The 11,623-nt window shown below is 56.7% G+C and overlaps 1 protein-coding gene across 1 annotated transcript; it reads right to left on the bottom strand.

Annotated features, from left to right (window-relative positions):
* Positions 1-72: 72 nt before the first annotated feature.
* LOC309452993 (E3 ubiquitin-protein ligase HUWE1-like) lies at positions 73-11,566 on the bottom strand (the record flags this gene model as incomplete). Its single annotated transcript, XM_082077641.1, has 20 exons — positions 11,547-11,566; positions 11,202-11,276; positions 11,007-11,105; positions 7,340-7,546; positions 7,114-7,266; positions 6,964-7,026; positions 6,156-6,233; positions 5,996-6,043; positions 5,766-5,834; positions 5,546-5,645; positions 5,333-5,433; positions 3,957-4,107; positions 3,754-3,881; positions 3,535-3,675; positions 2,410-2,536; positions 2,236-2,328; positions 2,049-2,150; positions 535-615; positions 324-430; positions 73-250 (listed from the first exon to the last, which is right to left on the bottom strand). Coding segments are annotated over exons 2-20 (2,071 nt in total), but the record flags the coding sequence as incomplete, so codon positions are not given.
* Positions 11,567-11,623: the final 57 nt, after the last annotated feature.

Below are 11,623 nucleotides of genomic sequence, written 5' to 3'. Positions count from 1 at the left end.
TTTTTGGCGCCCAAGGGTGCAAACGGGCGGTTTTTTGCCCAAAATGGGCGTGAAATGACACACGGGACTCACCGAGGGGGTCGGAGCTGCGTCGGCGCCGCATGGCGGGCAGGTAGTCGGGGGACAGCAGCACCTTGAAGAGGCGCTCGAAGGGCTGGCACTGCACGAAGGACTGCAGCCCGCGCGCGTTGAGGCACAGCGCGCTGAACACGTTGGGCAGCGAGCCCAGCACCTCCCGCGTGGCCGGCACCTGTGCGGGACGCTCGTTAATTAGTGGGGTTAATTAGGAGGTGGTTGTGTAGGGCGGGGGGTCGTTAACTCACGTCTTTAATGAGGAGCGCGTGCAGCATGACGTCGGTCAGGCCGTTGTCCTGGAGGGAGGAGAGGAGCGATGGCTCTTGGAACACAAAGACCGTCACCACTTCGGTGGCTGCGCCGACACAATTAAAGGGTGTTAATGAACTAATTTTGATAAGGAAAGAGCCCAAATTGTTTGTGTTCCCCCCCAAAAAGAGGTTTTGGGGTGCGACTGACCCAGCAGGAAGAGCGAGGGCCCGTAGTACTCGGCGTTGCTGATGATGTGCTTGAGGGACGTGGGCAGCGAGCCGTCCATCACTGCGGATGCCATAATGGGGGGGGGTGAGGGGTGGTGACCCCCAAGGAGGGGGCTATGGGAGCTATAGGGGCCGTATGGGGGGTGTAGGGGGCGTATGGGCAGATATGGGGGTGATATGGGGGGTTATTGGAGGGTCTAGGGGTAATATGGGGGGTTATAGGAGGGTCTAGGGGTAATATGGGGGGTTATAGGAGGGTCTAGGCGTAATATGGGGGGTTATAGGAGGGTATAGGGGTAATATGGGGAGTTATAGGGGCCGTATGGGGGGTATAGGGGGCGTATGGGGAGATATGGGGGTGATATGGGGGGTTATAGGAGGGTCTAGGGGTAATATGGGGGGTTATAGGAGGGTCTAGGGGTAATACGGGGGGTTATAGGAGGGTCTAGGAGTAATATGGGCGGTTATAGGGAGCATATGGGGGGGGTATAGGGGGCCTACAGGGGGTTATAGGGGACATATGGGGGGTATATGGGTAATGTGGGGGGTTATAGGAGGCAATGTGGGGGGTTATAGGGTAATACGGGGGGTTATAGGGGGTGTATGGGGGGATATAGGGGTAATGTGAGGGGTTATAGGGGGCATATGGGGGGGTACAGGGATAATATGGGGGGCTATAGGGGACATTGGGGGGTATAGGGTAACACAGGAGGTTATAGGGGGTGTATGGGGGGATATAGGGGTAATGTGGGGGGTTATAGGGGGCAATATGGGGGGTTATAGGGGACATTGGGGGGGTATAGGGGGTGTATGGGGGGATATAGGGGTAATATGGGGAGTTATAGGGGGCATAAGGGGGGTATGGGGTAATATGGGGGGTGTATGGGGGCTTATAGAGAACATATGAAGGGGGACAGGGGGCTATAGGGTCCCTGTGGGGCAATATAAAGGGATATACAGGACATATGGGGGGGTATAGGGGTAATATGGGGGGGTTATAGGGGGGTATACGGGAGTATAGGGTCCCTACGGGGCCATACAAGGGGGTACAGGGGGCATATGTGGAGTATAAGGGTAACATGGGGGGCATATAGGATCCATGCTGGGGGGCACAGGGAGCTATAGGGTCCCTATGGGGTGATACAGGGGTGTATAAGGGGCATATGGGGGGTTACAGGGGGCATATGAGGGTTAGAGGGGGCATATGGTGGGGGTACAGGGTCCATATGGGTGGTATAGGGTCCATATGGGGCGACAAGAAGGTCTATGGGGGGGTAGAGGGGGATTTGGGGGTGAAATGGGGGGAGATTTGGGGGTGAAACGGGGCAATTTGGGGGTGAAGTAAGTGTCTTTGGGGGCAAAACCGGGGGAACTGAGGAGGAATTGGGAGGTTGTGGGGTGAAATGGGGGGTTTGGGGGTGAAATGGGGGGTTTGGGGGTACGGTATGTGTGTCCCCAGGGCTTGGGGACATCGGGGACATTGGGGGCACCCACCGTGGCGGATTCCGTCGGAAAAGGCGGGGTCCTGGATGGCCTTTTTGAGGAAATTCAGCATGGATTTGAGCAACGCGGCGCGTTGGGGGATGCACTGGACCCCTAAAAACGGGGGGGGGACACAAAGGGACAATGTGACACCCCCCGGCGTTGTCCCCGACGTCCCCGGGGGTTGGGCGGCACCTACCGCCGCGCGGGGAGGGGGCGGCGGCGGCGTTTTGGGGGTCCTGGCGCGGCTCGGCGGAGGGGCCGGGGCTGCTCTCCATGGTGACGTCCGGCACTGCGGGGGTGACGGTGACATCGGGGGGGGGACAGGCGGCAGCGGGGGGGGCGGCGCCCCCCCTGGCGTCCCCGTCCTCACCCTCCATGTCCGTCTCCATGTCCTCGCCCTCGGGGACGGTGGCTGCGGCGGCGGCGGCCGCGGGGGGACGCGGAGCTTTGGGTTTGATGACGAAGGGACATTCGCGGCGGCACAAATCCACCTCGTGCTGGGGAAACGGCGCCGGTGAGACCCCCCGGGACCCCAAATAACGGGGGGGGACACCAAGGTAAGGGTTGGGGACCCCAAGAGGTGACAAGGGGACACGGGATGCTCTTGGGGAACCCAAAAGGTGACAAGGGGACACAGGACAGTGTTGGGGAGCCCAAGAGGTGGCAAGAGAACACAAGACAGTGTTGGGGACCCTAGAAAGTGACAGGGGGACACAGGACATTCTTGGGGACCCCAAAATGAGACCCTAAAATAACAGGGGGACCCCAAACTAAGTGTTGGGGACCTAAAAGGTGACAAGGGAACACAGGACACTCTTGGGGACCCCAAAAGGTGACAAGGGGACACATGATGCTCTTGGGGACCCCAAAAGGTGACAAGGGAAGACAGGACAGTGTTGGGGACCCCAAATGAGACCCTAAAATAACAGGAGGACCCCAAACTAAGTGTTGGGGACCCCAAGAAGTGACAGGGGGACACAGGACACTCTTGGGGACCCCAAAAGGTGACAAGGGGACACGGAACACTCTTGGGGACCCTAAAATGAGAGCCTAAAATAACAGGAGGACCCCAAACTAAGTGTTGGGGACCCCAAGAGGTGACAGGGGGACACAGGGGGACCCCAAAAGGTGGTAAGAGAAAACAATTTTAGGGGGACTCAGGACAGTGTTGGGGACCCAAAAAGGTGACAGGGGGACACAGGACAGCGTTTGGGGACCCCAAAATGACACCCTAAAATAACAGGGGGACCCGCACTAAGGGGGGGGACCCCAAATGGAAGGGGGGGGACCCCAAATGGAAGGGGGGGACTCCAAAGCAAAGGGGGGGGGACCCCAAATGGAAGGGGGGGACCCCAAATGGAAGGGGGGGGACCCTAAATGAAGGGGGGGACCCAAAGCGAAGGGGGGGGACCCCAAATCGAAGGGGGAGACCCTAAATGGAAGGGGGGGACCCCAAAGCGAGGGGGGGGGACCCCAAAATGAAGGGGGGCCGCACCTCGAGGCGGTAGATGAAGATGGAGAGCCCGCTGTGCGACTGGAAGGCCGCCATGTCCAGGTTGGTGATGAGATCCACCACCCGCACGGCGCGCGTCACAAACGTGATCTGGTCCTGCTCGTCCCCCAGGAACTTGATCACCTGCCAGACGAGACCCCAAAATAAGCTGAAAAACCCCCAAAATGGTGAAACCGGGTCAAAAAATGGGGAGGCGGTTACTTTTAGAAGCGCTTCCATCATGCCGCACGACACCAAAGCTTCGCCGCCCGCGTCGTAACTGGCCAAGTGGTAGAGGAAGGAGAAGAGCGCGGTGGCGAACTGGTGGGGGTACGGCTCCATGGAGGGGTCTGGGGGGCAAAATGGGGTGAAAATGATGCAAAGCACCCCCCAAAATCATCACGGGGGGGTGGGGGGGGGCTCACCGATCATGGCCTGGATGCAGTTGCGGACCAGCACGGGGAGGAAGCCGTGGTAGGAGGCGGTGCCGGTGCAGTCGATGATGCTGCTGAGTTTGGGGGTGCGCTCCAGGTGCACGATGGAGGTGAGCGTGCGCAGGGACGCGGCCTTGATGTCCTGGGGGGGGGGGAATGGGGGGGGGGGTTAAAATATTAGGGGGGGTGGTGTTGGGGGGTTGGAGGGGATGGGGATGTAAGGAGGGGATGGGATTGGGAGACACCAGGTGTGTTTGTGACTTGGGGGGGTAAAATCATGGGGGGGCATAAAATATTATAGGGGGGCATAAAATATTATGGGGAGGGGCATAAGATATTATGGTGGGGGGGACCTAAAATATATTGGGGGGGACCTAAAATATATTGGGGGGAGAACATAAAATATATTATGGGGGAAACATAAAATATATTATGCAGGGACTATAAAATATTATGGGGGGCCATAAAATATTATGGGGGGGGACCTAAATATATTGGGGGGGACCCAAAATATATTGGGGGGGGGACACACACACACACCATAAAATACATTGAGGGGGGAACATAAAGTATATTATGCAAGGGACCATAAAATATATTAAGGTGGACGACTATAAAATATTACAGGGGAGCATAAAATATTATAGGGGGGAGCATAAAATATTATGGGGGGGGACCTAAAATATATTGGGGGGGACCTAAAATATATTGGGGAGGGACACACCATAAAATACATTGAGGGGGGGAACATAAAGTATATTATGGGGGAAACATAAAATATATTATGCAGGAAACCATAAAATATATTAGGGGGGGGACTATAAAATATTACGGGGAGGCATAAAATATTATGGGGGGGTGCCTAAAATATATTGGGGGGGACCCAAAATATATTGGCGGGGGGACACTATAAAATACATTTGGGGGGGACATTATAAAATACATTTTGGGGGGGGGGAAGCATAAAATATATTATGGGGGGAAACATAAAAAATATTATGCAGGGGACCATAAAATATATTGGGGGGGGACTATAAAATGTTACAGGGGGGCATAAAATATTAGGGGGGGGACATAAAATATCAGGGGGGGTGTTATTTGGGGGGGGGGGGCGGTGGGGTTATTTTAGGGGCTGGGGGTTTATTTTGGGAGGGGTAATTGTGGGGGGCAGAGGGGCTATTTTGGGGTGCTGGGGGGTTATTTTGGGGGGGCTCCCCATGAGCTGTTTGTCTTTATTTTGGGGGATTGGTGTTGATTTTGGGGGGAACGGGGGGTTATTTGGGGGAGATATTTGGGGGGGGCTTTAGTGGTTACTTGGGGGGTTGTTTTGGGGGGGGCTGGGGGGTTATTTTGGGGGGGGTCCCCACCATGAGCTGCTTGTCGGTGATTTGCAGCACGTCCACCAGCTCCTCGATCAGCCCGTTGTACAAGATGCTGTTGGCCGATTCCTGCAGCGCGTTGGAATAAACTGCCCCAAAAAACAAGGAGGGGGGGGGGTCACCCCAAAAAGCTCCTCATCATTCAAATAACCCCCCCTTTAATTAAAACAAAGCCTTAATTAGCTCTAAACCCCCCCGTACCCAGGATGGAGATGGCGTGCAGCCGCGCTTGCACCGCTTGCAGTCGCTTCTTATGGTTGGAGAAGCCGTGGGCCAGGCGGATGTGGGTGAAAAGCAGCATCTGTGGGGGGTTGAAACATTTGGGGGGGGTCAGGGAGGATTTTAGGGGGTGGTGCCACCCCCTTGTGGCACTGTGGACCCCGAAAATGTTGGGGTGCCCCCCCGTTTTTGCCCCACTCGCCTGTTTGTCTTTGGGGATGCTGTACATCTTGGTGAGGGATTCCATGATCTCCGAGGGGCTCTCTGAAATCTGGGGGGGTTATAAAAGAAATGGGGGTGCAGAGATAAATATGGGGGTGCGGAGATAAATATAGGGGTGCAGAGATCAATATAAGGGGGTACAAAGTGGGGAGGAGCCTCCTTTTGAAGCAGGGCCCCCCCAAATTGATGCTGCGCCCCCCCAAAACTCACCTTGTCCAGCTGCTCGATGTGGATGTAGTGGAGGGTGGTGCTGGTGGCCTATGGGGGGAATCGGGGGGTAAGGGGGGGTTGTGGGGTTTTGGGGGGTAAGGGGGGGGGCTGGGGGGTTTTGGGGGGTCCCCCCATGTCCCCCGATGTCCCCCGGACTCACCCGTTTGTCCACCTTCACTTCAACGCCCGGCTCAGCGTAGAACTCGAAGTGGAGGGTGGTGGCACTGGGGGGGTATTTCTGCACGGGGGGGACATTGGGGTGAGCGGGGAGGGGCCGGGGGTGTCCCCTCCCCTGGGGTGGGTGACAGGATGGGATGTGGGGACATGACGGGGGGGGGGGGGACGTGGTCAAGTTTGGGGACACCCGGGACACGGGAAGGTGACGGCACTGGGTGCGGGGACACAAAGCGGGGGACAGGATCGGGCCCAGGGACACAAAGGGGGGGACAGGATCGGGTTTGGGGACATGAAGGGGGGACAGGATCGGGCCCAGGGACACAAAGTAGGGGACAGGATGGGGTTTGGGGACACGAGGGGGGAACAGGATCAACGTTGGGGACACTGAGAGTGAATGGGACGGTGTTGGGGACCCCAAAAGGTGACAAGGGGACACAGGACAATGTTGGGGACACCAAAAGGTTACAGGGGGACACAGGACAGCATTGGGGACCCCAAAAGGTGACAAGTGAACACAGGACAATGTTGGGGACCCCAAAAGGTGATGGGGGGATACAGGACAATGTTGGGGACCCCAAAAGGTGATGGGGGGATACAGGACAATGTTGGGGACCCCAAAAGGTGACGGGGGGATACAGGACAATGTTGGAGACCCCAAAAGGTGACAGGGGGACACAGGACTATACTGGGGACCCCAAAAGGTGACGGGGGGATACAGGACAGCGATGGGGACCCTGGAAAGTGATAAAACAACTTGGGGGGACCCCAGAGAACCCCAAAATCTCACTCACCAGCATGTGCAGGTCCCGGCAGCACTCGGCCAACCCAAAGCCGTTCTCCTTCCCGCCCCAACTCTGCGGGAAAACACCCCCCAAAAATGATTCCAAGCGTGAAAATAAAGGGGGGAACAAGCCAGGGTGGGGGGGGACCCCAAAACTGACCTCAGCCAGGTGCTGGAGGCGGGAGAGGAGGGGGCTGCGCTTGTCGGAGCCCAAGCGCGTGATATAATTGGAGCGTTTGCTGAAAACATAGAGCAGGTTCAGCACCGCCAGCACCACTTGCATGTCCGAGGAGGCCAAGAGCGTCGTTAAATGCTGCGGGAAAGCGATGAAATGGGTTAAACGAGGGATAATGAGGGTTGGGGGGGTTAAAGGGGAGCGGGGGTACCTCGATGGAGCTGTAGAGGTGGCGGGAGAAGCTGTACTCGATGAGCAGCGCCGTGAAGTTGAGCAGCGCCAGCAGCAGCGCCTTGAGCTGCTGGCGCTCGGGCCGGTCGCACACCAGCAGCCAGGCCATGGTGTCCACGGGCCGGCCGGCCTCGGCCAGGATGCCGTCGAAACGGTCCAGGAGGTCCACCCAGTGGTACAGCTCGCACTGCGGGGGGAGCGGGGGGGGCGGGGGGGCGCCCCGAGATGTTTTGGGGGGGTTAGAGTGATGTTTGGGGGCTTCAAGTTCAATGTAAAGGCACCTTAGAGCTTCAGCACTTTGACCCAGGGGAGAAAATTGGGGGATGTTTTGTATCAATTAATAGTTGGGGGGGTTGAAGGGGAATAGGGGGACCCCCCCAGGGTGATTTGGGGGCCCTGGGGTGTCCCTGATATTCTTGGGGGGGGTCAGAGTGATGTTTGGGGGCTTCAAGTTCAATTTAAAGGCACCTTAGAGTTTTAGGACTTTGACCCAGGGGAGAAAATTGGGTGGATGTTTTGCACCAGCTAATAGTTGGGGGGCTGAGGGGGAATAGGGGGACCCCCCCCAGGGTGATCTGGGGGCCCTGGGGTGTCCCCGATATTCTTGGGGGGGTCAGAGTGATGTTTGAGAGCTTAAAGTTCAATTTAAAGGCACCTTAGAGCTTCAGCACTTTGACTCAGGGGGGAAACCCGGAGTGTTGTTTGGCACCAGTTATTGGTTGGGGGGCTGGGGAGGAATAGGGGGACACCCCCCTGGGTGTTTTGGGGGGCCCTGGGGTGTCCCCGATATTTTGGGGGGGTCAGAGTGATGTTTGAGAGCTTAAAGTTCAATTTAAAGGCACCTTAGAGCTTTAGTACTGTGACCCAGGGGAGAAAATTGGGTGGATGTTTTGCACCAGCTAAGAGCTGGGGGGCTGAGGTGGAATAGGGTGACCCCCCCAGGGTATTTTGGGGGTTGTTAGGGGCACCCTGATGTTTTTAGGGGGGTCAGAGTGATGTTCGGGGGCTTCAAGTTCAATTTAAAGGCGCCTTAGAACTTTAGTACTCTGAGCCAGGGGAGAAAATTAGGTGGATGTTTTCCACCAACTAATAGTTGGGGGGCTGAGGGGGAATAGGGGGACCCCCCCCAGGGTGTTTTGGGGGGCCCTGGGGTGTCCCCGATATTTTGGGGGGGTCAGAGTGATGTTTGGGGGCTTCAAGTTCAATTTAAAGGCACCTTAGAGCTTTAGCGCTGTGACCCAGGAGAGAAAATTAGGGGATGTTTTGCACCAACTAATAGTTGGGGGGCTGAGGGGGAATAGGGTGACCCCCCCAGGTGATTTGGGGGTCATGAGGGGCACCCCGATGTTTTTTGGGGGGGTCAGAGTGATGTTTGGGGGCTTCAAGTTCAATTTAAAGGCACCTTAGAACTTTAGCGCTTTGAGCCAGGGGAGAAAATTGGGTGGTGTTTTCTATCAATTAATAGTTGGGGTGTTGAGGGGGAATATGGGGGGCTGAGGGGGAATATAGGGACCCCCCTCGGGTGTTTTGGGGGGCCCTGGGGTGTCCCCGATATTCTTGGGGGGGTCAGAGTGATGTTTGGGGGCTTAAAGTTCAATTTAAAGGCACCTTAGAGCTTTAGTACTGTGACCCAGGGGAGAAAATTGGGGGGATGTTTTACACCAGCTAATGGTTGGAGGGCTGAGGGGGAATATAGGGACCCCCCCCGGGTGTTCTGGGGGGCCCTGGGGTGTCCCCGATATTTTTGGGGGGGTCAAAGTGATGTTTGGGGCTTCAAGTTCAATTTAAAGCCACACTGGAGCTTCAGCACTTTGACTCAGGTGGGAAAATTAGGCGGATTTTTTGCACCAACTAATAGTTGGGGGGCTGAGGGGGAATAGGGGGACCCCCCGGGCGATTTGGGGGGCCCTGGGGTGTCCCAGATATTCTTGGGGGGGTCAGAGAGGTATTTGGGGGCTTTAAGTTCAATTTAAAGGCACCTTAGAGCTTTAGGACTTTGACCCAGGGGAGAAAATTGGGTGATGTTTTGTATCAATTAACAGTTGGGGGGGTTGAAGAGGAACTTGGGGACCCCCCCCCAGGGTGATCTGGGGGTTGTTAGGGGCACCCTGATGTTTTTTGGGGGGTCAGAGACGTAATTGGGGGCTTCAAGTTCAATTTAAAGCCATATTGGAGCTTCAGCACTTTGACTCAGGGGGGAAACTTAGAGTGTTGTTTGGCACCAGTTATTGGTTGGGGGGCTGAGGGGGAATAGGGGACCCCCCCCAGGGTGTTTTGGGGGGCCCTGGGGTGTCCCCGATATTCTTGGGGGGGTCAGAGTGATGTTTGGGTCTTCAAGTTCAATTTAAAGGCACCTTAGAGCTTTAGCACTTTGACCCAGGGGAGAAAATTAGGGGGATGTTTTGCACCAACTAATAGGTGGGGGGCTGGGGGGGAATAGGGGGACCCCCCCAGGGTATTTTGAGGTCGTGAGGGGCACCTCGATGTTTTTTGGGGGGGCTCAGAGTGATGTTTGGGGCTTCAAGTTCAATTTAAAGCTACCTCAGAGCTTTAGCACTTTGACCCAGCAGAGAAAATTGGGTGAAGTTTTGTATCAATTAATAGTTGGGGGGGTTGAAGGGGAATAGGGGAACCCCCCCAGGTATTTTGGGGGGCCCTGGGGTGTCCCTGATATTCTTGGGGGGGTCAGAGCAATGTTTGGGGGCTTAAAGTTCAATCTAAAGCCACATTAGAGGTTTAGGTGTTTGATTCAGAAAGGAAACTTGGGGTGTTTGGCAGCAGTTACTGGTTGGGGGGAAATTTGGGGACCCCCCCCGGGTGTTTTGGGGGGCTCTGGGGTGTCCCCTCACCATTTTGGGGGGGCTGTGAGGAATGTGGGGTGTCCCTATGAAGTTTTGGGGCTCCATGAGACACTAAACAAGGAGCCAAGTAACACCAGAGGTGGGGGGGAAATCGGGGTGGCCCTTATTGGGGGGGGTTGGGGGAAATATGAGGACCCCCCCCGGGGTGTCTGGGGGGGCTCTGGGATGTACCCCCAAAAATTTAGGGGGGCTGTGGTGAATTTGGGGGGGTCTGCATGAGATTTTCTGGTTCTAAGAATGAAAAGGTTTAGGACAACAGCACTGGAATAAGGGGGAATATTGGGGTGTCACCTTTTTTGGGGGGATGATGGAAATTTGAGGACCCCCCCAGGGATTTTTGGGGGGCTCTGGGGTGTCTCCCCCCATTCCGGGGGGGGTTGGAAGAAAATGGGGCCACTTGGGGGGGGTCTGGGAAAACAGGGGCACCCCAAATATTTTGAGAAAGGCTAAAAAGCAACAGGGGTGCCCCCCCATTCTAGAAAGCACATCTCCAACATTTGGGGGAGGGAGGGGCTGCAAAATTTGGGGCCCCCATCATATTTGAGAGGCCTCAGGCCAATTTGGGGTACCCCCTGTTTTGGGGGGGGGTTCCAAAGCCGCCCCAAATCACCCCCATAATCCAGTGACAACCTCAGCACCGCTTTGTGCTGATTTATCATCACCTTCCCCCCGCCCCGCTTAAGATTTTGGGGTCGCCCTTAAATTTTGGGGCCCCCCCAGGTGTTGGGGACCCCACCCAGGGTTTTGGGGACCCCCCCCAGGTGTTGGGGACCCCCCCGTTTGCACCTTGCCGATGTTCCATGTCTTGATCTGCTGTAGCTCCACCAGCAGCTGCTCGTCCCCACACGCCTTCAGCTTCTCAATGAGCGCCCGGCAGTCGGCCGGCTGGGGGGGGGACACACAAAATGTCACTTAATGTCCCCACCCCCCTTTTCAAAGTGTGTCCCCCCCCCCAAAACACAACGTCCCCACCCCCCTCACCGCCTCCGTGGGGGTTTTCTTCAGCTTTGTCCGATCCACTTTCATTTTGGGGGGGTCCTCGTCCTCGCGCTCCGCCTGCAGGTGACAATCGGAATCAGGGGGTGACGCCGGCCCCACCGATTGTCCCCCCCCGGGGTGACAAACCCCCCCCGCAGGGTGACAGGTCCCCCCCCCAGGGTGACAGGGACAATGTCCCAATGTCCCCCCCGCCCCCCCGCCGTGGTTTCGGCGGGACGAGCGTCGCGGCCGATGACGTCGCGCCCGCCGGCTGAACAATGAATGTGCAAAACCCCGCGGCGGCGTGGGGGTGTCCCCCCCCCTTTAATTAAAACACCCCCTCATTACCTACGAGAGCTTCACCGCCACACGCTAATTAACGACCTAATTAAAGACGCCGAGACGGGGTTCGCTGCCGGCCCCCC

Source organism: Streptopelia decaocto (genome assembly GCF_964273445.1).
Source record: "Streptopelia decaocto genome assembly, contig: HAP1_SCAFFOLD_2391, whole genome shotgun sequence".
In the NCBI taxonomy this organism is placed as follows: Eukaryota; Metazoa; Chordata; class Aves; order Columbiformes; family Columbidae; genus Streptopelia; species Streptopelia decaocto.
The sequence above is the reverse complement of the archived record's forward strand: the minus strand, read 5'-3'. Positions and strand labels throughout refer to the sequence as shown.